This window comes from Rana temporaria, chromosome 10 (genome assembly GCF_905171775.1).
Source record: "Rana temporaria chromosome 10, aRanTem1.1, whole genome shotgun sequence".
Lineage (NCBI taxonomy): Eukaryota > Metazoa > Chordata > Amphibia > Anura > Ranidae > Rana > Rana temporaria.
Genome location: NC_053498.1, coordinates 126,467,256 through 126,490,633, shown reverse-complemented (window position 1 = coordinate 126,490,633; position 23,378 = coordinate 126,467,256). Strand labels below are relative to the sequence as shown.

Sequence of the window (23,378 nt, the reverse complement as noted above, 5' to 3'; positions counted from 1 at the left end):
AGTGAGATAAGACAGAGGGAGAGCTAAAGACTTGAGGGGGGGGGGGGGTTGTTAGTCACAGAGGGGGGTCATAAAACTGTAGTATAATGGGTAAGGAAACCAATATCTAAATTTAGGCCAGTTTCTGCACACCTGTGGGACATCACTTCTCACAACCTGACCACATTATAGAAGACCTTAATGTTTTAGTTCTTAAAGGGAATTTCAGAACTATCCAGGAAAGGAAAACGTTTGAACTAAGAATGATAATTCTTTTTGACACAAAAACTAATGGCCTAAATTTAGATATTGGTTTCCTTACCCATTATACTACAGTTTTATGACCCCCCTCTGTGACTAACAACCCCCCCCCCTCAAGTCTTTAGCTCTCCCTCTGTCTTATCTCACTAACTCTGATGTTATCTTTATTACCATTGATTTGTATGTGTTTGTTTTTTTTCCTTTCCCTCTGAGATTTTTTTTCCTTTTTTTTGTTTTGTTTTAACATTCTGCCAAAAAATTGTGAATCAGTACTGCTTGGACCTTGAAGAAGGGGTAACACCCCGAAAGCTTGTCCTGAAAAATTGTATGTTAGTGCAAATAAAAAAAGTATCACGGACAGTACTCAATTTTCTTTACTCTGCACACTAAACTGCAGTGAACAGGAAAGAACTACTTTTTTCATGCTGCAAAATTCTTCTGGAAACTGACAAGTGTGAACAGACCCTTGGGCTGGGTGCATTAACACAAGTGCGTTGATGTGAGTTGTTTTGCACTTTAACGGGACTTGGGTTGATTTACTAAAGGCAAATAGACTGTGCACTTTGCAAGTGTAGTTGCACCAGAGCTTAGTAAATGAGATGAAGCTTTACTTTGCAAAGAATACCCAATCACATGAAAGGAATAATAAAATAATTGGATAATGGAAGGCAACAGACTTTCCCCTCCTTTACTAAGCTCTAGAGAAACTGCACTTGCAAAGTGCACAGTCTATTTGTCTTTAATAAATCAACCCAATTGTGTTAGAGCAGCCTATTCATTTGAATGGGCTGCTTAACCACTTCCCGACCGCCGCATGTATATGTACGTCCACAGAATGGCACGTACAGGCAAATGGGCGTACAGGTACGTCCTTGCCTTTCCGCGGGTCGGGGGTCCGATCGGACCCCCCCCCCCCCCGCTACATGCGGCGGTCGGATTCCCGCAGGGAGCGATCCGGGACGACGGCGCGATTGCTCCCCGGAGCTGAAGAACGGGGAGAGCCGTATGTAAACACGGTTTCCGCGTGCTTCACTGTGGCGGCTGCATCAATCGAGTGATCCTTTTTATAGGGAGACTCGATCGATGACGTCAGTCCTACAGCCACACCCCCCTACAGTTGTAAACACACATTAGGTGTACCCTAACTCCTACAGCGCCCCCTTGTGGTTAACTCCCAAACTGCAACTGTCATTTTCACAATAAAGAATGCAATTTAAATGCATTTTTTGCTGTGAAAATGACAATGGTCCCAAAAATGTGTCAAAATTGTCCGAAGTGTCCGCCATAATGTCGCAGTCACGAAAAAAAATCGCTGATCGCCGCCATTAGTAGTAAAAAAAATAAAAAAATAAAACTATCCCCTATTTTGCAAACGCTATAAATTTTGTGCAAACCAATCGATAAACGCTTATTGCGATTTTTTTTTTACCAAAAATAGGTAGAAGAATACGTATCGGCCTAAACTGAGGAAAAATATTTTTTTATATATGTTTTTGCGGGATATTTATTACAGAAAAAAGTAAAAAATATTGCATTTGTTTTCAAAATTGTCGCTCTATTTTTGTTTATAGCGCAAAAAATAAAAACCGCAGAGGTGATCAAATACCACCAAAAGAAAGCTCTATTTGTGGGGAAAAAAGGACGCCAATTTTGTTTGGGAGCCACGTCGCACGAGCGCACAATTGTCTGTTAAAGCGACGCAGTGCCGAATCGTAAAAACACCTTTGGGCATTTAGCAGCATATTGGTCCGGGGCTTAAGTGGTTAAAGCATCAAAAAGCACCAAAAATCGTTTTTTTTTTTTTATGTAGTGCACCACAAATCACAGTAGTGCATTACTATGCATTGGAGTTTGTTACAACGCACATCTTTTGGAGAGGTGCATCGGGGCATCATTAACAATAAAGGACACTGCAGCACCCTAATGTGCAACACTTGTGTTTTCGCACATTGTGGTAATGTGTGCGTTCTTGCAGCATAGAAATGTGTACCCAGCCTTAATATTTTTGTGTTTACCTTTTTTCTTATTTCAGTGCTGCTGATCTCCTCCATCCTCTTTCAGAAACTCTCGCTCCAGCGTTGACTGCACATCATTGCCCTGTGATGGCTCCTGATAATGACAGCATGCCTGTTGAAATGGCCACTTGATGTCTCCATTGCAAGCTCATATGTGACAGTAGGGAGACAACACAAGAGCACAGTTGAGAGACAGTTGTCACCACCTAACTGGAAGTGCCTGTACAAGGACCTTTATGGCAGGATCACTAGGGATTAGTTTGATAAAAGATGCAGATTGCAGATAATAGCCTCCCTTTTTTTGGTCTAATCTAGACAAAAACCCTAAGGCCCCTTTCACATTGGAGCGGGAGCCGCGGTGGCGGTATAGCGGCCCTAAAAATAGCGGCGCTATACCGCCGGGATTGCCGCGGGAATCGGCTGCTAGCAGTGCGGTATTAACCCCCGCTAGCGGCCGATAAAGGGTTAATACCGCCCGCAATGCTCCTCTGCAGAGGCGCATTGCAGGCGGTATTGCCGCGGTTTCCCATTGTTTTAAATGGGAAGGAGCGGTATACACGCCGCTCCTCTCACCGCTCCAAAGATGCTGCTGACAGGAGATTTTTTTCTCTCCCGCCAGCGCATCGCCTCAGTGTGAAAGCCCTCGGGCTTTCACGTTGAGTAGGCAGTGAAGGAGTTTTTCAGGCGGTATAGCAGCGCTATTTTTAGCGCTGTACCGCCTGAAAACTCCTCAGTGTGAAAGGGGTCTTAGTATAATCTTGTCACAAAGACAGAGAGGTGCACACAAAAATAAAAACCTGAAAGTGGTTTCAACCCTTAACCACTTTACTATAGGGAAAATGTTTCTGTTACTTTGTCTGTCACAATTGGACAGATTTACAATCACTTAATTTCGTTTAGTTTTGAGCGAGGGAAGCAAAAGCAAATATACCTAATGGCAACAGTATGAAACTCTTACAAGGGCCCTATTCATTCCTTATTCAGGGCTTTACCCACCTCCCTATTGATGACCCTATCCCTCCCTACTTTATCCAATACAAAAAAAAAGAAAGAAAGATAGAAACCCTTAGCCTAAGGACCCCTTAGGCTAGAACTGGACTTTAAAGTATCTGTGTCATTGGGGACATTTTCCTTCACTTCCTGTCCTGTAGACACAACAGGAAGTAAGAGGAAATCTTTCCAATCTGAGGGAAGTCTTCTAGATAGTTATCACCAGAACAGATGTCCGCATTGGAAGACTTCTCTTTTATTCCTGTTCTGGTGACAACCGTGTCATTAAATATGTCCATCACTTTCAATCCTGGTAACACTGGTTGAGAGAACAAATCTCCCCAGCAGGGATAAAGACGCCAATAAAAATCTTACAGAGGTTCTAGACGGTCCTTACTCCTTTCAATACTAAAAAAACGTTTTTGCCTTTTGATACACTTTAACTCTCCAAATATCATTTGTGGACAGATGACCATGTTTGTAAGCCAGGTATCAGGGAAAAGAGGGAAATAAAAAGGTGATGATGGGTTTGAAACATGTAATCATTCAGTTATTAGTAGCTTGTAAGTCAGAGAAAAGAACAGGCCCACCTTTTAGTGCAGTTCACAAAATCTCACCTTAGGTTGGAAAACGTTGAATTCGCTGCCCCCACGTGCCCTGCACATGAGCTTGCATCGGTCCCGGGGGGAGACTCCTGAGTACTTAGGAATCCACTCAATGAAGTTTCCTTGTCTGTCTGTGTAGTTATAGATATTGTACTTCTCACACTGCACCTCCCGGAAACTCTTCTCTGCAAAACACAACACAACGTAACACAGGTGAGGAGAGGCCAGAGCCCATGCAGGTATGTGCTGGAAGAGGGGAATGTGAATGTGTCTGCCAGGAATGTGAAATCACTTTGTACCATACACTCTGTACCTTGTGATCTTAGATGGGACACTCCAAATGCTTGGAAAGCCAAGCTGATCCCGGGTTGCCTACACGTTACTTCTATTCTATACCAAACAAGAGTATAACTAAAATAAATAAGATAGTAACAAACCTTGTTCCAGCCACATAACTATTGCCTCTTCATTTTAAAAGTTTCTTACTTTTTTTTTATCTGGTGATCCTGTCAGTTTTCAGACTTCTGGTCCTAGCGATGACAACACCCTGAACAGCTCCCTAAACAGGAGGGATGTTAGGATGTGCACTCTCTGGGGACTACAAGCTGATACCAGTGTTCCAAAACAGCTTGGGGTCCACAAGGAGCTCATGGCATAGTGGGATTTTTACATAATTGGAGATGCATCTGCAGGTACTGTGTGGGCACAGAGACTAGAAGAGGACTTCTACAGTCAAAAAGGTAACTGTCGAGGAATAAAAAAAAACTACCACACACCATCTATGTACAGTCTATGATAGGATAAAAAAATATTAGTTTAGGATTTAGTTCTGGGTATTTAGTCAGGATAAAGCTGGTCAATGGGAATATACCTACCCTGCAAGGGGCACTCCTGGGTGTTGCATGATTCATAGATGGCTCTCTGGCCTTGGCAGTACTTGCCACCATTCTCAGGTTCTGGATTGTTACATTCTCGATAGGAAAAACGTACACCTCCTTCACAGCTCCGTGAGCATTCGCCCCAGGAACCCCAAGTTCCCCAATTTCCATCCACAGGAACCTAGGAGCCAAAAATCAAACAAGGAAATGGTAGTTGATTTCAAGCCCAATTTACATTGTTTGAGAATTATACACCATTGTAATCTTAGACTTAAAGGGGTTGTAAAGGTAGAAATAAGGACATTTAAAAGCAAAATCGAAGGATGAGGTAAGTGAAGGAGGACTGCACTAAGGTAAGGAAGCTATTTAGGAAAAAAAAATTGTACCTTTACAACCCCTTTAAATGATCACACCCAACGAGCAACCCTAAAATTTGTGCACCAACCCTAGTCTTAGGCCCCGTACACACGAGAGGATCGATCCGCTGGAATTGATCCGCGGACCGGCTCCAGTGGATAGATCACCTGGTGTGTACGATCCAGCGGATCTGTTTCCGTGGATTTTTGTCCCCGGGGATGGATTTCCAGCGGATCAAAATTTCTTGACATGCTAAGAAATCGATCCGCTGGAATCCATTCCAACGGATTGATCCGCTGGTCTGTACAGACTCACCGGATCAATCCGTCCGAATCCATCCCCCGCATGCGTCGTAATGATTCGACGCATGCGTGGAATTCCTTATATGACAGCGTCGCCGCGTCATCATCGCGGCGACGGCGCGACACATCACCGCGGACGGAATTCCGCGGGGATTTTGATCTCATGGTTAGTACAACCATGAGATCAAAATCCGCCAGAGGATTTATCTGCGGAAACGGTCCCCCGGACTGTTTCCGCGGATAAATCCTCTCGTGTGTACGGGGCCTTAGAGGTCCCTTGTTTGATGCTCTGGGGTATTCGGCTTAAATTATTTTTGGTCCAACTGCCTCCTGTTTACATACAATCGCTCCAGCATTGCTGGAGTACATCATTGCCCTGCAAAGGCTTTCCAATTGTAACCATGCGGGGACCATGTTTGTTGGCACAGTTGCTTGCAGTCTCCACCAGAGGCTTATGTAACAGGGTGATGAGACAGAACTGGAAATGAGAGACAGTGACATTGTCACCCTATAACAGAACGTGCCTTAAAATAGACCTCCATTTTAGGAGCACTAGGGATCATTTTATCATTTTATTCAAAGAGTGATTAAAGAATGCTAAATGCTGAAGATTTAAGTGTTAGTTCACCAAATAAAAAAAACTGAAAAGGTGAACTAATATCCTACAACAGTGTTTCTCAACTCCAGTCCTCAAGGCGCCCCAACAGGTCATGTTTTCAGGATTTCCCCCCAGATGAAACAGCTGTGGCAATTAAAAAAAAAATCGGCAGAACCCATTTTCAAAAAACGAACATTCGGCAGTGGAAGCAAATGATAGTGCCATCATGTAATGAATGATAAATCGTTCGGTGGACATAAATGAATACATTTTTTTTTTTTTTTTTTTACATATACCTAGAGCAAACAGTTTGGATGGCAAACACATTAACCTTTCAGTTTATCGTTCGTTCGACAGAACATTTCCAAACTTGTCCTTCATATTTTCAGCTCAAAAACGTGCCATTGATTATCGATTTTGTGCCCATTAACTGGCCGAAAAACCAACGCACTGGCCAAATGACCGAATTTCAGCCGATTTTTCGTATGGTGTATGGCCAGCATAAGTCAGTGAATCTGATCACATAACCTGTGCAAAATATTGGAAACATGACCTGCTGGGTCACCTTGAGGACTGGAGTTGAGAAACACTACACCCTCCTCACCTGCCCGGTCCTCACTGTACTTACCTCCCAGTGCCCATGCAGCCAGTGTAGAAGTCTGGGGATTTAAAATCCCTGAACCTCTCCCCCTTCATTCTCTAGGGCTTCTTGGACAGCTTCTTATCTGTCCGGGAAGCCCTGCAGAGTGAAAAAGGGTTTTGAACAAGTGAACTAATATGCAATTCAAAAACTTTAACTATTTGCAGGATTTTTTTTTTTTTTAGGGTCAGTTCACACCAGATGCAGTTCCGTTTTCTTCTGCACCAATACAGTCAGTTGCGGTCAGTTTCTGCACCGGAAACTGACCAGAAACTAACTGGAACTGACTGCATGGTGTGAACTAGAGCCATTGGAATACATGGAAAACACTGTGCATGCATTTTTAGTGCAGAAAAAAGCATGCAGAACTGAATGGAACTGCATCTGGTGTGAACATAAAGTGTAAAAGAACTGACACTTGTATATATAAAATCAAAAATGTTATAACAGGAAAAAGAAAAGAACACTGGCATTCTTATATTAGGTAGGATAGTTGGAATTGCAACTATAGCTACATAATTTATGGCTGTCCTATTCATTAATGAAGTTATAACATGCTCAAACATTATTGAAAAAACATTTTTATTATTCATTCTGGCTGTGATATTACTATATTGGAGTTGTTGAACGTAATTTCCTCTGAGAAATGATTCACAGTGAGTAAAGGGTAGAGGATTTTCCAGTGTTTGGCTCTTTTTAGTTCTGAGATTTTATCCATTTCCCATTAATGTGTCTCTACAGAACAGAATGCAAGTCTAAGCTGAGTCATCGTATTTCATTTTAGAAGCTCCTGGCTGTAGTGTAGTGACCATTATGTGATCCAGTATATAATTTCATTACATCATATAATTGTTCATGATCTTGTGACAACTATAGGCGTTGCATGCAGTGTTTTATGAATTGGAAGGTGTAACCACTGCCAGGATTAGTTTTGAAATTACCTTTGGTTTAAGAACATCCTCTTCCTCCTGACAGATTCCCTCCCAGCAAACGTGCCCGTCCCCACAAGGCGTCCCATCAGCCCAGGGCAGGCTGCCATTTTTGGTATGGCAAGCTTGATCCTCTTGGATTTTACACCAGAGCTGGGCACAGATATCTTCTGGCCTGGTATTAGGACAGTGACAGAACTCTTTGCCAAAAACCTGACGACACTGATTGTCCAAATCGTATTGAGCTGATGTTCCGGGAAGATCCTGGGGAAGGTCCAGAATCCTGCCTGGTGCATCCAACAAACAGTCCCCTGCCGAGGAAAATACATGTTAGTCATCTGTTCCTCCTCTGTTTTTATTCAATATTAAAGATCAGCTCTATGGAAAAGGTCAATGGTAATGTTTTCAGGAAACATTGCAGCTGTATCAGAATTTTAGAATTCAGTAGTTAGAATGTTCCTACAATTTACAGTAAAGAAAACATTTTGTCAGTTCCTGAAGCTTTAAATTTGTTAAAATGCAGATTATCCTATTTTTAAATCTGCTCCTGGGATAATTCGTTGTCTGTTCCCACTTTTATTTAAAGTAGAACTTTGTGTAGAAGACAAATTATCTGCTCTGATGCGTGTACATTCTCGACATGCCTTGGTGCTGAGATGATGTAATACCCATGCACAGGGATTTACATCATCACATGATGGTCAATCAAGAAGTCTGAAGACACTAAACCTGGAAGAGGACTGAGCAAAGATGATGGCACCTGCGTGAGAGCTTGCAGTTGCCACATTACTAGAGGGGAGATGGATAATGGAGCTTTCTAGTTCAGTTGTAAATTGTACAGTATCTAAAGCCAATTTTTATTTCTATGTTTTGGAAGCAGTGGGAAAGCACCCCCCTGTCAGGTTTTTATTGCTGTGTCCCCCCCAAGAAGATTCACCCTCTCTGTTTGTTTTGGTGACCGTTGGTGTCCAGGACTAAATGTAGGGAAAAGTCCTTTTCACTGGGAGTAAGGGATCTATCTCTTCATTTTGTTTTAAAACTCTTTGGGCCAGATTCTTGTAGAATCCGCGGCGGCGTAGCGTAAGCCATTTACACCAAGCCACCGCAACTTACTGGAGCAAGTGCCCTATTCTCAAAGCACTTGCTCCGTAATTTGCGGTGGCGTAGTGTAAATGGCCCGGCGTTAGGCCGCGTAATTCAAAGGGGGCGGCTTGTATTTAAATTAAGCGTGCCCCGCGACGATCGCACTGCGCATGCGCCGGCCGTAAAAATAGCACAGTGCGCATGCTCCAGCTCATGACGGAAAACGTCATTGAAGCCGACGTGAGCGTCATTAACGTAAAGCCCTATTCGCAAACGACTTAGTAAAACGACGTAAACGACGGAAAAAGACGACGCTGTCCCGACGCCATACTTAACATGGCATACGACGGACCTTCGTAAACTTACCCCTCATATAGCAGGGGTAAGTTTACACTTACGGAAACGACGACGAGGCGGCGCAAAAGCGTTCAGGAATCGGCGTATCAGGCTCATTTGCATAGACAAATGAGAAATCGTCGTAAAAGCCATCTAGCGGCCAGCGTGGAATTACATCTAAGATCCGACGGTGTAAGTGACTTACACCTGTCGGATCTACGCCGTATCTATGCGTAAATGATTCTAGGAATCAGACGCATAGATGCCCGGGGCCAAAAACAGAGATACGAAAGTGTATCTTGAGATACACCGTCGTATCTCTTTTAAGAATCTGGCCCTTTATATCCAAAGTATTGCACCTGGTTTATCTATATAGTAGCATGTTGGCAATCACAGAAGATTTTGCAATTCATCATAATGAATTGATTACAGCTGTGAATTTTACTTTTGAGCCACGTTTATGAGTCTGAAATTAAGGCATAAGGTTCAGTTGATGGAGGAACTAAGCAGGAGATGATCTTATTTGAAATAAGATCAATATGTCATTCTTTAAAGAGTGCAACAACCCACGAGATGCTTAATATCGTGACTTCACCTATAGGAATGTTAATAGGGGAGATTACTGTGTGACTCTATAATTGACCATCCACAGACGAGAATATTGTGCAATACAGTGTGTTTTACACAATTTATCTGAGAGTTTGCACGGAGGATTTATTTATGTGAACTGATACAGAAAGATGCTTATTACCTAGCAGTAAGGAACCGCTGTTCCCTAGTGATCATGTAGTGTAGGGGACTCTGATGTAAGAGTCCTGATGTAGGAGGAGACTGATGTAAGGGGAGACTTCTGATGTTATAGGGGAATCTGATGTAAGGGGGTGAGCTGATGTAATAGGCCACTCTGATGTAAGATGGGACTCTGATATAAAGGAGCACTTTAATGTAAGGAGAACTCTGATGTAAGAGGAGACTGATGTAAAGGGAGACTCCTGATATAATAGTGATTCTGGGAGGGGGGCTCTGGTATCAGGGGAGACTCCTGGTGTAAGAGGGGGCACTGATGTTAAAGGAGACTCTGATGTAAGGGGGACTCTATAAAGACACCATACGCCCCAATCTCTTCCTTACACCATACAGAACACCAACACTCCAATCTCTTCCTTACACGATAGAGGCACCAACACCCCAATCTCTTCCTTACACCATAGAGACACCAACACCCCAATCTCTTCCTTACACCATAGAGACACCAACACCCCAATCTCTTCCTTACACCATAGAGACACCAACACCCCAATCTCTTCCTTACACCATAGAGACACCAACACCCCAATCTCTTCCTTACACCATAGAGACACCAACACCCCAATCTCTTCCTTACACCATAGAGACACCAACACCCCAATCTCTTCCTTACACGATAGAGGCACCATACACCCCAATCTCTTCCTTACACCATAGAGATACCAACACCCCAATCTCTTCCTTACACCACAGAGACACCAACACCCTAATCTCTTCCTTACATCATAGAGACACCAACACCCCAATCTCTTCCTTACACCATAGAGACACCAACACCCCAATCTCTTCCTTACACGATAGAGACACCATACACCCCAATCTCTTCCTTACACGATAGAGACACCATACACCCCAATCTCTTCCTTACACGATAGAGACACCATACACCCCAATTTCTTCCTTACACGATAGAGGCACCATACACCCCAATCTCTTCCTTACACCATAGAGACACCAACACCCCAATCTCTTCCTTACACCATAGAGACACCATACACCCCAATGTCTTCCTTACACCATAGAGAACACCAACACCCCAATCTCTTCCTTACACGATAGAGACACCATACACCCCAATCTCTTCCTTACACCATAGAGACACCAACACCCCAATCTCTTCCTTACATCATAGAGACACCAACACCCCAATCTCTTCCTTACACGATAGAGACACCAACACCCTAATCTCTTCCTTACATCATAGAGACACCAACACCCCAATCTCTTCCTTACACCATAGAGACACCAACACCCCAATCTCTTCCTTACATCATAGAGACACCAACACCCCAATCTCTTCCTTACACCATAGAGACACCAACACCCCAATCTCTTCCTTACATCATAGAGACACCAACACCCCAATCTCCTCTTCACACCATACAGACACTGTACACCCTAAACTCCCTCTCATATCAAACAGATACTGTCCACCCAAAAATGTCCATGCAGATGTTGTTCGACCCAGTCTTCTGCTTACATCATACAGACACCATATGATCCCAATCTACTCCTTACAGCATAGACCCTCTATGATCTATACTTCTTACTCTGGCTCTAAAGAAACCCAGACACGGTGCAAAGCCTTACTTGCCATATAGGAGAAGAGACAATAAAGCCTCATATACATGATCAGATTTTCTGCGGACAAAGCGTAGGACTTTTTTCCGAAGGGCGTTGGCCAGGAACTTGTCTTGCATACAAACGGCAAAGAATTGTCGGCAAACAAACACGAAACAACGTGTTTTTTCAGCTCTTTAGTGCCACACTTTGGGAAAAATCAGCTAATGTTGTGTTATGGTGAGCAGTGCTTCTGAGCATGCGTGTTTGTACTTTGGATTTTTGTCTGACAGAAAATCCGACAACACACAATTGTTGGCGGACAATTTTAAAGCATGCTATCCCACAGAGATATCCCGCGGAAAATCCGACAACAATTATCTGATGGAGCATACAAACGGTCGGATTTTCCGCCAATAGCCTGTCATCACACAATTCCCATTGGATAATCCGATCGTGTGTGTGTGAAGCTTTAGGCTGATTGGTGTACATTGCAGTATGTGCGGCAGTGCACAGAGGTAGGTGTGAATATGCCCATTAAATGTCCCTTTTATGTCAAACTGCAGCACATGGATGTGAACCAATCCCACAAAAATTGTGATTTCTATTTGAAATGTATTTTTATGCCGTATGAATACAGAAAAAAACTCAACAAGTCATTTCCACGGCGCTAGAAACAACTGCCAGAGTCTTTGCAAATGCAACCAGACTAGACCATTATTTGGTGTCCAAACTTTACAGAGAATAGGCAGCTCATATCACAGACAGACAGGGAGGTCTGCTATAAATAGAGAACAAAAAAATAGACTAAACGCCCTCGTAAAAATATGTGCATGTTAATTATAAAATACTCATAAAAAGGTACTCACAAGACAGGAGTAAAGGAACAAATTGCTTGTAAAACTTACCGGCAGGCTAAAACAGGCCTAATCAGGCCATGGTTATATCTTTACGTAAATCAAAAGCGACCAAAAGACAGTGGTACACCGTACAATAGTGTGACTAAGAGGCTAATGCAGTTCAAGGGCCACAGGCCCTTCATCAGAAACGTGGCCCTGGAACCACGTTATCTTTACTATGTACTGTTGGCTACAGTCAGTGATTTGATTTATGGGAAGATTTTATAATCCTGATGTGACCGTGCCTGTTTTGTGGATTTTACAAGCAATTCATTCCTCTTCTCTCGTGAGTTCCTACAGTATATCATGGCGCTTTTGTCCATCGCTTTGTTCTTTAAGGGCTAGATTCAGGTAGATTTGCGCATTGTTACGGCGGCGTAGCGTATCGTATTTACGCTACGCCGCCGTAAGTAAGTGAGGCAAGTGCTGTATTCACAAAGCACTTGCCTCCTAAGTTACGGCGGCGTAGCGTAAATGGGGCCGGCGTAAGCGCGCCTAATTCAAATGAGGATGAGGGGGGCGTGTTTTATGTAAATGGGTGGTGACCCGACGTGATTGACGTTTTTTACATGCGCCGTCCGTGTACATATCCCAGTGTGCATTGCTCCAAAGTACGCCGCAAGGACGTATTGGATTCGACGTGAACGTAAATTACGTCCAGCCCCATTCACGGACGACTTACGCAAACGACGTAAAATTTTCAAATTTCGACGCGGGAACGACGGCCATACTTAACATTGGCTACGCCACCTAGGGGGCAGCTTTACCTTTACGCGGGGTATCTCTTACGGAAACTGCGTATCTTTACTGCGACGGGCAAGCGTACGTTCGTGAATCGGCGTATCTAGTCATTTACATATTCTACGCCGAACTCAACGGAAGCGCCACCTAGCGGCCAGCGTAAATATTGCACCCTAAGATACGACGGCGTAGGAGACGTACGCCGCTCGTATCTTAGCCTAATTTAAGCGTATCTGGTTTCCAGAATACGCTTACATTTACGACGGCGCAGATTCAGAGTTACGTCAGCGTATCTACTGATACGCCGGCGTAACTCTCTCTGAATCTAGCCCTAAGAATACAAATGTGTGAGTAGTAGCCCCTGTATTTTATTCAGACTTGTGCATTGTGGTGACATGCGGTAAAATGTAAATTTTACTGTATTTTACCAAACCACATTAAACAGTAAACTGGTGCTGTTTGCACCAAAGCAGGACCTTGCTAGCACACATACATTTGAGCTCTCCACGACACACAGATGTCGTGCTGCACTGAAGTATATGGTGGTGCTGTAACATCTTTATCTGCTTTATTGGGTTTTACACTCATATATGAATTGACTTCCAGCAAAATAGTAAAATACTGGCACCTACGGAGCAGAAGGGCCAGCTGTACTGTCTTATTACAGACACCGATCCTCTTTTGCCTCCCCCTGCAGCGCTGCCAGTTTCTCCTCCTCTCCCTCCTTTCCTCCGGCTGCACTGCAGGGGGATTGGTTCTAGCACATGTTCCCCTTCCATCTGCTGTCCAGGCCCCCCGTGTGCCCCTTTCCCTTTGTGGCATTTCTGGCTTCCCTCTTCTCCCACCAGCAGCCGTTGCGGGCACACAGGGGCATGTTTCAGAATGGATGGCAGGAAAAGGGGCCAATAAATATGTAATTTTCTGGCTAGGGTTGCCACATCATCCCTTTAATCCATGACACGCATTAATTACACAGGTTTTGTGGCTGATTAAGGCGGTAATTAAACTCACTTGGTGCATTATCTGTATTAAATCAGCCTCAGAACCTGTGCAATTAATGTGTCCTGGATTAAAGGGTTGATGTGGCAACCCTATTATTAGTCCTCTTCTTTCCTGAATGAACACAGTGAGCGATCGGTACCAATCACTCATGTGTTCATTTATTGCTGAAGCATAGTAAACTGTGTTCACTATGCTTCAGTTTGTGAATGAGCAGGGAGCCTCAAAGTATTTCCTATTCATTCATCTGTGCAGCTGAGGCTGTAGAGAAAAGGGACTGATAAATCTATGTAATTTCGGCCCCATCAGGTAGGCTGTATGGGGCCCTGTGATTTCTAACAGCCTGTATGTCCTTGTTCTGAACTGTCTATCTTTTGATCCCAAACTCTCATCCTTCTACAATCATCTGATGTATAGATCTGTGGAAATTAATGTTCTATACAGGGCCGCCATCAGGGGTTACAGACATTACACATGTAAGGGGCTTTTGATCGCAGCCACAGGCATCACCCTAGTAACATTTTTTAGAGCCGACGATTGGCTCTCTTGTAATAGCAATCAGAGCAGCTAACTAGCTGCTAACTAGCTGCTTGATTGCTATTACAAGCAGCTGGAGGGGACGTCCCCCCCTTTTGCCTTCCGCTGCCCTTTTGGGCTTTCCCGTCTCACCGGGAGACCTGAGTGACCAGCCGACACATCCTGCCAGCTGGCTGGCCAGCCCAACAAAGCTCTGATAGGCTCTGATAGGCTGTCCGTGATGGTAACCCGGAAGAGATGACCTGACATCACTTCTTGCCCGGATGTTTTTCGGCACCATTTTCAAATAATGAGATGCATTTAAAAATACTGATCTCTGTGTCTTTAAATGTTTTTAAGTGCAGAGGAGGGATTTGGGGTCTTATTGATAATTATTAATTGTAGTCAGAGTCTTCACTTAAAAATGCGATACCCTAACTACCAAGGCCTGAGGTATTCCTTAGCCTAGCTGGTCAGTATGCCTATAAGTGGGCATACCCTGAAAGTGATAGTGAAGAAATGAATGATGAAAATGATAATATGAAAAAAGGGGGGGGGGGGAACGGGTGGGTGGGTACCTGACACAGGAGAGGAGGAGGGATAAATAGCCCTGCGGCCAGCCTTCACACTTGTAGTCAGAGTCTTCACTTAAGAATGCGATTCCCTAACTACCAAGGCCTGAAGTGTGCCTTAGCCTAGCTGTTCAGTATGCCTATAAGTGGGCAAAAAGACCCAGAAGGAGGTGTGATAAGAAAGTAGAAGAAGGGCATGTACAATCTGTCTGGTAGAGTAACGCACGCCCAGATGGTCTCAAGAATAGATCCGGTAAGCATCCGTTATGACAGAAACCAGCATCCTAAGAATTGATGATTAGAAGGGACCCCAATCCGTTGGAACTTGCGACCAAGGGCTGACCTGAGGAGCCCTGTGAAATAATGCAAAGGTTGAACACCATCCAACAGGACGCAAGACAAGTAGCCCTGTAAAACACCCACAACCCCAGGCCTAACTGACCATACCTGGTAAGGGGACGTGAGAGGGAGAGCTGCCAAAAATGGACGAACTGATAGGAGGGAAGGGGGTCTAAGAGCCGGATACCTGAAAGATGAGTTGCTGATTTTGACGGATGAGGCCAACACGCTGTAGTGATATGCAACGATAACAGACAGAATCAGACATGGCATGACACAACCTACCCAAGTGTCTGTGAACCCCCTTGGAACAGGCTGGGAATTGGACAAAAGATGACAGGTCTGACGCACCTACCCAGAAACCCCATCCGACACAGGAGATGAGAGAGGAGGAGGGATAAATAGCCCTCAGACTCCTCCTACAAATACAGGCTAGCCTGCGGCCAGCCTTCACATTAATTAAAAAAAAAAATTAAGTGCCCCCCCTGCTAGCATGCAAGGGCGAACCTACGTGTTAGTCCTGCATGTACCCAAACAGCAATCATCCCACACATGTGAGGTATGGACGCGAACGTCAGATGATGGGCAGTAATCGTAGCACCAGATCTCCTCTGTAAATCTAAAGTGGTAAATTGTAAAGTCTTTGAAAGCGTGGCTAAGGCCTCGTACATACGACCGAGGAACTCGCCGGAAAAGACACATTGTTTTCCTCGACAAGTTCCTTGTTAGACTTGTCCAGGAACTCGACAAGCTTGCTTTGCGTACACATGGTCAAGACAAAATCTCCTCGTTCTCAAACGCGGTGACATACAACACATACAACGGCAGGGGAAGTTCGATTCCATTGGCACAACTGTTTGCGTGTTAAGTAAAAGTTTGGTAAGAGACGATTTGCACTTTTCAGTCTGTTACAGCTTGAAAAATGTGTTATCTCCATTACAAATGCTACTTTTACTCCCATCTCATACTTTATTCTGAGCAAGCGCGGGTTTCTTAGCATACACACGCTCGAGTTTCTCGTCGGAAACCAGCCCGACTAGGAACACGGCGAGCAAATTCAGACTCCCCTCGAGGAAAAAGAGAACTTGCTCTCTTTTTTGCTTGTCGAGTTCCTCGACAGTTTCCTCGATGAAAAACATACACACGACCGGTTTCCTTGGCAAAAAAGCTCTGCCACCAAGTTTCTTGATGGATTCTGCCGAAGAAACCGGTCGTGTGTACGAGGCCTGAGGGATGGTAAAATTTACATTTGTTGCCGTTGCGTGGGTGTGCGCATTTTAAGGGCGTGACATGTTTGGTATCTATTTACTTGCCGTAACATCATATTTTATATTTTACAAAAAAATCGGGTAATGTGTTTTTTTTGCATTAAATTTCCCCCAAATGTTTTTTTATGTCGATCATTGTAAGTATCTAAACCTGCATCCATGAAATGAATTGTCCTGATAGGAATAGTGGATGGGGCATATGCAAAATGTATACCTATACACATAGGAGGTGTGATGCTTCCTCTGAAAGGCTTGGTGAAATCAACTTTAAAATGAACTTTAAAGAATGTATAAGGATCTTCCCTATTTTACCACAGCAGATAATCGTCTTTCTTCTGTCACTTCTTACCATGGCCGCTTTCAAAGAAATCTGTAAGGTGCATGGCACTGCATGGTGACCATGGCATGGACTTGTTTAGCTGCAGAAAGACCGGAGCCATCAAGTGGTGTCTGTCCAGATCACCAAACACCTTCCTGCAATTGTTGGAGTTGTCATGTGGAATACTGAGGACGTGAGCTGGAGAGAGAAGTAATTTATCAGAGCTGTAAATAATCTAAAATTTATTAGATCGCAGGCTTTAAAATTACACTTTAGGAAATAAAATCACATGTAATGGTAATATTGAAAATATATTCCCAACAAAGTAGGAGTGTAAGCTTCTCTGATAGAGACTCATGTGAATAGATCAGTGTTCTCTGTACAGCAGTTTGGAAACTCTCAAAGCTATATAAATGCAGGGGCGGACTGATCATTCGGACTCTTGGGCACTGCCCAAGGGCCCCATGCCACTAGGGGGCCCCATCAGAGTTGCCAGGCTCAATAATACCAGGGACAGTATGTAAAAATGTGTGTTTTTTTTACATCTGTCCCTTATATGTCCGAAACCGACATGCGTTTGATGTGAAAATCCTGAGATTTTAGCTGCCCCGCCTCTACACTGCCTCCTGGCGTGGTGGCCATCTGTAATCCCAGGGGCCCCATAATCTTCTATTGCCCAGGGGCCCCATGAGGTGTCAGTCCACCCATGTATAAATGTATAATAACACTGTGGTGGGGACATTACCACAGTGTAAGCTCCTCTGGTACAGAGCGTTATGTGACTTGCTCACTGTTCTCTGTAGAGCAGTGTTTTTCAACCTTTCTTTAGTCAGGGCACCCTTAAAAATTGCATACAGTCCTGGGGACTCGTTCACACCAGGGGGTGCGTCTGAGCGTGCTCGCTTTTTTGTACGTTCCCATGCAGCACGTTTTTTAATGGGCTGCTGTGTGTGCGTGTAACATACAAAAATGTAGTTATTAATTAAGCTCTGTACAGTCTTAAGCCCCATGTACAGACAGGAGGGGGGGAAGCACTGCCGGCACCGCCTCCCAGCTCTCTCCTCCTCAATACTGTTATGTGTACCCCTATCTGCAACCCAGGAAAATGAGCGGGCCGTCCGACATGTCCTTCGCAAAAAACTGACTAATCCTTCTCAACTCGGTCCAGAATAAAAAAAAAAATGTTTTTCCTTCAGTTATACTTTAAAGAAAATAAAACCTAAAAAAAAAAAGGAAATGCAGTCACCACATCATAGAACTGGTAAGCTGCAATATATTATATTTTTGTTCTTTTAGCACCCCAGGGCGGAGCTTTATTGCAAGTTGCAGAATGGCATCACTAATATCTTTCTGCTATTATTTTCTGGGAAATATAGCTTGGGACATACTCCAAACATACTCTATAATTATAAAGCAGCTCTGGGCAATCTCTCTGCTCATATTCTGCCAAAGTTAAAAATGACAGTCATTTTTTTTTAATGGGTTACAGTTTGGTATTTCACTGAAATTTTAATATTGGTAGTTTATGTCGCCTTAAACACAGTGCAGTCCATTATTTTCATTGTACAGGAACTGGAATATTTATCACTTTTATAGGTAGAACCTTTCCATTAATTATAATGCAGCCATTTTTCTGCTCTTCGCTGTTCTTTCTCTTTATGGCTCTGCATATCAAACTTACAAAATTGAGCAATAATTTCATGTTGAAATAGGGCAAAGTGCAGTGAAATGAAATCAGGCCAATTGTTATAAATGGGCCCCTTTTTAAAAAAAATGTAATACAAAGACCCTGACAGGTTTCTAGATGAATCAAAACAGGTCTCTGCAATAAATGAGGTACTATACTCACCTTTCAGGTGGCCTAGGTCTCTTATTTTGCCCTGTTCCAGCTCTGCAGTGAATGTCAGTCTCTTTGATATTTAAAGGTGCCAAGTGTAAGTCCCTTGCTGCGCATTGTCGTTCCTTCTCTCAACTCCCACATCACTACCGTGTCCTGTGGTGATGTAGGGGTCAGAGAATTGAACCACCAATCAAGGCAGGGAAAACAAGCATCTGACACACAATGAGTTCTTGAGTGCCAATGAGACTGGCAGAGTCTGCATCCCTGGAATGGAGAGAAGATATGAATCCCAGGTAGGGATGAGCCGAACACTGCCATGTTCAATGCTTTATCTTGGCCTAGGCTAACAAGGCCCAGGCCTAGGGCAGCACGAAAAGAGTCCCCGTAGCTTGAGCTACACTTTTAGTGTAGCGCCAGACTTTGGGGGAATGGGCCGGGAGGCAAATCAGTCTAGTGCCCCCATAAAGAGACCACACTACTGTCGGTATAATGATACTGGCAGGGCCATCATCGGGGGGGCCAGCCCATACACATGAAGGAGGCTAGGGAGTCAGACCCCAACCAATTAATTGTTGTGTGGGCGGGTGGCGTTCCGCAACTGGGGGGCGGGGTTTTGCGTTGCTTCTAGTTTTAAATGTCCTATCATAACAGTGGACCTCCCACCTGAGTTCTCAGCTAGAGAGAGACAGATGCCATGTCGGAGGCTAAAAACTGTCAAACAGTCAGCTGACGGGCTCCAAAGCAAGACAGGAAGTCAGAATAAATCCCTGCAAATTAGGGGACTCTACTGCCCCCCCCCCAAGGCCCTCAGAACTAGTGTCCCCACTGGAAAATGTCAGGGCAGGTCTTAAATGGGGGTGTGGCCTTGACAGGAGCTGTGGGTCATATTTAAATTAGGGGGGTGCACGAGTTTCGTCAGGCCTAGGGCAGCACAAAACCTAAATACACCACTGCCCATGTTTGGTTTGCACCAGAACATCTCAAACAGGGAAAAAGCTCTAGTGAACATGCAAACCCTATTAACCCTATTAAAGTTTATGGGACACTGACATGAAAACTCAAAAGTCCTAATTAAAGCGGTGGTTCCCCCTTAGAGGGCATTTTTTAGCCTTAGATGGATGCTCGTTTTTACTAGGGGAATCGGCTATTTGTTTTAAAATATGAGCATTACTTACCTGTTTACGAGATGCATCCTCTCCGTCGCTTCCGGGTATGGGCTGCGGGAATGGGCCTTCCTTCTTGATTGACAGTCTTCCGAGAGGCTTCCGACGGTCGCATCCATCGCGTCACGATTTTCCGAAAGAAGCCGAACGTCGGTGCGCAGGCGCAGTATAGAGCCGCACCGACGTTCGGCTTCTTTCGGCTACGAGTGACGCGATGGATGCGACCGTCGGAAGCCTCTCGGAAGACTGTCAATCAAGAAGGAACGCCCGCTCCCGAAGACCCATACCCGGAAGCGACGGAAGAAGATGCAGCTCGAAAACGGGTAAGTACGGATCATATTTTAATACAAATAGCCGATTCCCCTAGACCGAACGAGCAGGAAGCTAAGGGAAAAAAAAAAAAAAAAAAAAGAAATGGTTGAACTCCCGCTTTAAATACAAGTTATTGCCATAAAAAGTGTATGGGGATCTGTGTACTGCCCTGTGTGGGACATGTATCAATGCAAACTTTTTTTTTAAAAACAATCATTTTTAAAGGAGAAGTGATTTTAACCACTTCAATATCAGGCACTTACCCCCCTTCCTGCCCAAGCCAATTTTCAGCGCTGCGCTGTTTAAATGACAATTGCTCGGTCATGATACACTGTACCCAAACAGAATTTTTATTATTTTGTTCCCACAAATAGAGCTTTCTTTTGGTGGTATTTGATCACCTCAGCGGTTTTTATTTTTTGCTAAACAAATAAAAAAACACAGAAAATTTGGAAAAAAAACGTTTTCTTTTGTTTCCATTATATCATTTTGTAAATAAGTACGCTTTCTCCTTCACTGACGGGCACTGATATGGCAGCACCGATGAGGTGGCAATGGTGGCTGCTGGGCATCATATGACGTCCAGTCAGGATAACGCAACCACTGCCCAGCCGTCATTCTGCAATATGCCGGGAAGTGGTTAGTGATGCTTAAATGATGCTCCACTCAAAGGCACCTTGTCCCCATCTTGATGGGGACAAGGGCCTCTTTCTGACAACCCTGGGCTTATCGGAATCCTGAAACCCCCTTTAACAAGGGGGCCCCCAGTTCCCCCCATGTGAATGGGTATCCAGTACATCATACCCCTACCCATTCACCAAACAATTGTCCAAAAGTATGTAGCACAATCAACTGTTTTTAACAAGTCCTTTATTAAAAATAAAAAATAAGAAAAATTAGGGCCTGGTATAGATCCACGCTGTTTTTTTTTTTACATTTTGGCGTGGAGTTCCCCTATACCAGACCCACATGGCCTGGCATGGATTTTGGGGGGGACACCATGCCATTTTTTTTCTTCATTCTGTCATAGGTTTTCCCTTAACCACTTCAATACAGGCCACTTTCACCCCCTTCCTGCCCCAACCAATTTTCAGCTTTCGTTGCTCATTGGCGTCTATGGGAAATTTTGGTCAGCTTAACATTGCACTGCTCCTGGTTTTTAACATTTAACATTGGCGTCTATGGGAAATCATGTCAGCTTGACATGGCACTGCTTCCAAACCATAAGTGACAGGGACACCAAACACAGAAAGGGGACCCAGGACTACAATATATCCAACTTTGGGTTGGCCAGCTTACCTAGGTAATTAGTAATGCCTGTAAATGACTATTGCAATGCAGAACATGCATTTAGAAGTAAAACAAGTTATTGCTTCACTTTAAGTACATTTTCGTTTTACATACACGCTCTGGAACCATTGTGTACCTAAAAGAGTATGCCTGTATATAGGCGTGCGCAAGGGGTGTGCCTGGGTACACCCTAATCCTGGGGTTGGCAACCTGTCAATGGTGGGCAGGTGACAGGTAAACCGGAATCCTTACTTGCTGACACTCAAAACCTGGAAGTGGCGGGGGTGGTATTTAGTGGAACCGATCTGTATTTTCCTCCTGCAGCAGCTGAAAGTAGGCTTCTCCTCCTCTCCCTTTTGTCAACATTCAGCTGCCACAGAAGGAAAATATAGGGGATTGGTACTAATATATGCCCCCTCCTTTCCTTGTCTGTTCTTGGTGCCCGGGTCCCCCATGTGCTATCTTGCTCTCCCTTCCTCCCATTGTTTCAGAATGGCGAGTAGGGAAGAGGTCGGTAAATATGTCAAATGCATATGTGTTGGAGCTTTTGGGTGCACACCCTAATGCCATAGGCTATGCACACCTATGTGGCTGTACACTTCACTGACTGTACTAAACCGACTAAACACACTATCCACTAACTACTGCCAGAGCACAGTGCATTATGGGGCGTTCATCTACAGATATTCTGCCCGTACCTTTGAATCCATGGTTGCCAGCTCACCAAGTGGTTTATTCTCCATAAAATATCAAGAGAAAGATAAGTAGTCCCGCTACAGGATAAAAGCCACCAGTATCTTTAAGCGATCCCATGCAAGGCAGATCACCTCAACTCTGGGAATAAGTTCATTATGGGTGAAGTGCATTAAAGGGTATTGATCAGGTGGTCTGCTTTGCATCAGATCACCTAATAAATCTTTGCTGCATTTATGCTGAAGTGCAGTTAGATTTATTCTTTCTCACTATCCAGCGTTTTTCTAGCACAAAGCAATGGCGGTCCACCTCCTAGCTTCCACATATACAGTATGTGTATGACTAGTGGAATGTGGTTAAGTAGTGAATCACAGAAAGGAGCAGAGCAGTTCTTTTCCTGCAGAAACACTTGGTAGAGCTCGGTCATATCATGTCAGCAATGTGTCTTGTATAAATTCCAGGCATACTTTCTACTTTTTTACAAGAATTGTAGATTTTATCCAGAATGGTAAAGACATTTAGCTGTATGGCGACTGGCAACAAATGTAATGACGTGTATTTTAATAGATTTTTAATGTGGTTGAATGAAAGAATATTTAAAGTGTATCTGAAGCCAAAACTTTTTTCTCGCTTTTGGATAGTGTAGGGCAGTGGTTCTCAACCCTGTCCTCAAGTACCCCCAACAGGCCATGTTTTGGGAATTTCTCCTAGATAAAATAGCTGTCCAAAATACCAAGTCATTGGCTGATTTAAAGCACCTGTGCAAGATAAAGGAAAACCTGCAAACATGGCCTGTTGAGGGTACTTGAGGACAGGGTTGAGAACCACTGGTGTAGGGGAGGGTAAAACCTCTGTCATTTTTCTTTTTCTTTTTTTTGCTGTCTATGTCCCATTGGGGTGATTTCCCTTCACTCCCTGCCCTGGAGACACAACAAAACATGAGAGGAAATCTCTCCAATATTGGGAAAAGTTGTCATTCCATGAAGTGCCCCAATTGAAGATTTACCCTCTATTCCTGGCTTGAAGACATCAGTAAAATGTTATATTCTAATCTTTCTATGTTCCATCCAGTGCTTTAAGTGGGCCA

General features: G+C 43.9%; 1 protein-coding gene across 2 annotated transcripts in view; it reads right to left on the bottom strand.

Annotated features, from left to right (window-relative positions):
* ADAMTS8 (ADAM metallopeptidase with thrombospondin type 1 motif 8) overlaps window positions 1-23,378 on the bottom strand; it is a 64,946-nt gene that overhangs the window by 15,759 nt on the left and 25,809 nt on the right. For both annotated transcript variants that reach the window (XR_005743896.1, XM_040326225.1), the window contains exons 4-7: window positions 17,024-17,191; window positions 7,567-7,865; window positions 4,726-4,909; window positions 3,863-4,035 (exon numbers count right to left, since the gene is read on the bottom strand). Coding sequence is in view for 1 of the 2 variants with exons in the window: in XM_040326225.1 (XP_040182159.1) it covers window positions 3,863-4,035; window positions 4,726-4,909; window positions 7,567-7,865; window positions 17,024-17,191 (824 nt within the window). In the remaining variant the exon portion in view is untranslated. The remainder of the gene's footprint in view (window positions 1-3,862; window positions 4,036-4,725; window positions 4,910-7,566; window positions 7,866-17,023; window positions 17,192-23,378) is intronic.